General features: G+C 39.0%; 1 protein-coding gene across 1 annotated transcript; it reads right to left on the bottom strand.

The window, feature by feature from the left end:
- Positions 1–314: 314 nt before the first annotated feature.
- LOC310943820 (uncharacterized protein) lies at positions 315–2,173 on the bottom strand. Its single transcript, XM_083909487.1, has 2 exons — positions 1,929–2,173; positions 315–1,208 (listed from the first exon to the last, which is right to left on the bottom strand). The coding sequence occupies exons 1-2, from the start codon at positions 2,000–2,002 to the stop codon at positions 524–526; spliced, it is 759 nt and encodes a 252-aa protein (XP_083765613.1). The 5' UTR covers positions 2,003–2,173; the 3' UTR covers positions 315–523.
- Positions 2,174–3,801: the final 1,628 nt, after the last annotated feature.

Here is a 3,801-nt window from a genome sequence, read left to right as displayed (position 1 = left end):
TCTGCCATGTAGGAAAAACTGTTCATTTATATGATGTAAATAAATGTGTAAACATTTATACAAAGTGTTTTCATTGACAGTTCAAGTGTATGAGGGCCCTCTAGTGGCTATTTTGAGTACTTACCACAAGTCTACGTCATGTGGAATTTGGTGTCAAAGCAATTTATCTGACTGAAAAGTTAAGAAGAAAACATTAACACAGGCATATAAAGAGTGACAAAACCTCGACGTCAAATAAAAGTATTAAATAAATGAAAGAACACACTTTTAAGTTAATCAATCAGCCATTTATTTTAACTGAAAGTAGAGGCGAACAACAAAAATCTAAAATAGCAGTTTGAAACAACATCATTAGTCAATTCCATTACCTGTGGGATTTATGCATAGTTATAATGTCTTTATTTTACATGTTACATTATTTACACCACAAAAGTTACTGCCAGATATAATATATAATTGGCCCCAATCAATGTCTACAGACATGCACTACTTACTATCCATATTACAGTATTCCAGTGTTCCATTAGGACATACTGACTCGCTCTCTGTCCCTGAGCATGGCATACTGCTTCATAGCTCGTTTAGGAGGAATCAAAGTGTTGCTCAGTCCGACTTTCCTCTTCTTCACCTGTTGCCCTCCTGACTTTTCGACCTCTGCGGGCTTCTGTGAGCCAGTTCCACTGGAGCCGCTAGTGTGGGGCTCATCGTGTTCTGATGGTGATGCTTCATCGCCCATTGGAGAATGAAGGTGATGACCGTCAGCGACTGGCATCTGCAGATCACTGTCGTGCGCAAACTTGCATTTGATCCCGAACCTGCACCGTCCGTCTTTCCTGTATGCCACGCACACGCGTTTGCCTCCGATCTGCGAGGGTTTGGCCTGCATTGTTAAGGGAACGTGTTTCTGCAAGGCGCTGAGCTTCTGGTCCGCCTGAGCTTTGAAAGGGTTTGCAAACACGCTGCTGTCGGAGCAGGCGCTCAAAGGTGGAGGCGGCAGTTTGTAAAGATTGAGCGAGCCCAGGGAAGGAGCAGGAAGTTTGGGATGACCGGCTGCTGGCAGGGGACGTCGTAGGGACGAGGAGGGCTCAGGGTCCTCTTCCTCTGGTGCCGAATCACTGCCACAATCACTGGAAGCTGAACCAGACTCCAGCAAGAAGTTGCGAGACTTTTGGACAGATGTTGTCTCATCACACGCCTCCTTAACAGGTCTCAATATACAGAGAAAAGTACAGGTTACACTAGAGGGATATCCTCCATTGACTATATATTGTTTACATGTAGCAGAATTGTTTTCCCTTTTTGTATTGATATTTAGTATAATATAAATATTAGGAGTGGGGGAAAAAATCGATTCACATAGGAATCTCGATTCTAATCATCCACGATTGAATCGATTCATAAACTTCAAAAAATCGATTTAAATTATTATTTATTTTTTTAAGATTCTATTTTGAAAACCAGTTTGTGTTATTTTGTTTTTATTTGTTTGAATGAATAAATGTTAACTTTTGTCTTAAGTTTTCCTTTGTGTAATCACATTATCTTATACAAACTGTATTGTTTTGATGCCATAATTTGCACACGATGCATTGCATCAATTTTTTAATCGAGAATCGTTTGAATCGAGAATCAATTTTGAATCGAATCGTCCCTAATAATCACATCCCTAATAAATATATGTATTTATATATAAATACGTGAAAAATCTCCCCTGTAGTGGTTAGGGCTATGCAATTGTGATCTACTACAGCAAACAGTGAACATTTTTCATGACTAAATTCATACTGAAACTATTAATTGGCAGACGGTCCCTAACATGGACCACGGGCGAATGACAGTAGGTCGACGCCGTTTCTGGTAAAACTTGAAATCGTGAGGATAGTTTACGTTGATATCGTTCAGGAACAACACAACAGTTGAATATTTACCTAAATCCACTGGTGTCCTCGTCCCCGTCACTCTCAGATTCAGAAGACATGCCGTATCCAACCAGAGAGTTCATACTTCCACAGCGGACCGAAGCTAAGCTAAGCTAAGCTTAAGCTAAGTTACCTTGTGTCAGCTTTGTCCCAAATAAAAGACAGTGACTGAAAACTGCTCCTGCGCGGCGAGACGACTGTTGTGGTCGCGCCCGAATTCGTTAAAACAATACAGCGAGAAATATGAAACCATGTCCTCTTCTTCAACTCTCCTGCTGATCTGTGTACCAGTGTTAGCCGCACCGTGTTAGCCACCGCCTCTATGGATACACAACTCTGTGTTTACGTTCTAGCCGCCTGCAGCGCCACCTGCAGCAGAGGAGGGGAATTACAATGGTCAATAGTGGTTGCTGTTTTATTGTGGCTGTTGTCGTTTATACCCATACTTTAATTATATATATATATATATGTTAGCTTTTTATTGCTTTTAAATTGATGCAAAATATATAAGTATTGCATTTATATATTTATATGAGTAGGTTGTTAATTTAACACAGCATGTCTGCACATTGTTGTAAGCATTTGTACACATGCAGATTATTCTTTGTTATACATTTTTAGAGTCTATCAAATGTGTAACTGAGGGGCCTCTTTGAGTGCTTTCTCTACTTTAGGTCTACTTAAGTAAAAGTAGACTATACTTCAAGTTCAGTAATCTATTGCCACGATCATCTTATCCCATGGGAATGTGAATAGTCCAGGCTACATACTGCCTATGAACTCACTGGCCACTATATTAGGTACACTTGTTCAACTGCTTATTTACACAAAATCCAATTAGCCAACCACATGTCTACAATTTAATACACTTAGAAGTGTAGACATGCACAAGATGACCTGCTGAACTTCCAACCAAGAATTTTCTCTGGGTTTTTTTTACGGAGAATAAGAGAAAATATCAACAGCATTTCTCTGGGTGAAGGTGCCAGTTGGATGCCAGAGGAGAATGGTCGAAATGATAGAAGAACTCTTAATCCTCTTCATGCAGCTCAGTGGTAGAGCCGAGTCGTCTTTCAGCTTGAAACACCCGAGACACTCGACCCCACGTTGCTCCTGACGGCCGTGTTGGCAGCGTGTAAATGGGTCTCATCTGATCTGAAATGAAAGAAAACCTGTGAGTCAATGACAAAAAGTGACGAGTAAAACAGCTTTGAGGGGGCCATTGAGCATTTCAAGCACACCAACAACCAATAAACACGAGGGGTGTAATAAATAAAACATTAATTCACATTAAATATTATTTATATACACATATTGATATATATCGGTTCATGAGTCAAGATTTTAGATATTTAATATGCTCTGTACCAGGGGTCTCAAACTCAAATGACCTGGGGGCCAAAAAGTGAAAAAAAATAAAAAATGTTCACAATAAATTAAATTAAACTTTAACGTTAAATAAATTAACGTTGATAGAAGAGACCTTTCAAAATTGTATTTAAGACCTTTTATGAGATTTTAGGAGAATTTAAGATATTTTAAAAGACGGTGAGGTTGTGGGCCATGTTTTCATGATAACATGATATTAAGTGGGGGGCCGCATGTGGCCCCTGGGCCGCCAGTTTGAGACCCCTGCTCTATACAATATTCATTGCACAGAACTATTATATTTGATAGCCTATAAGAAGATAAACTTAATTTGTAATTATGTGCAACTGAAAAAGGGGCATCATAAATTAATTAAAAATACAAAACGATATATAGCGTAACCATGGTTACAGACGTATACTTCTGATACATATTTTAGTTTAGCCACAGAAAACTAGCTTTGTTTGTTTGTTTGTTTGTTTGTTTGTTTGAGGAGTTACATAAGATAATAGTT

Source organism: Microchirus variegatus (assembly GCF_963457635.1).
Source record: "Microchirus variegatus genome assembly, chromosome: 23".
In the NCBI taxonomy this organism is placed as follows: domain Eukaryota; kingdom Metazoa; phylum Chordata; class Actinopteri; order Pleuronectiformes; family Soleidae; genus Microchirus; species Microchirus variegatus.
This window is presented reverse-complemented; position numbering and strand designations above follow the sequence as displayed.

Excerpts from the sequence above, each read along its gene's own strand:
- LOC310943820 (XM_083909487.1), bottom strand. The coding sequence starts at position 2,002 with ATGAACTCTCTGGTTGGATACGGCATGTCTTCTGAATCTGAGAGTGAC. Across the intron at positions 1,209-1,928 it reads GAGGACACCAGTGGATTTAG|ACCTGTTAAGGAGGCGTGTG; the intron begins GTAAATATTCAA and ends CTGTATATTGAG.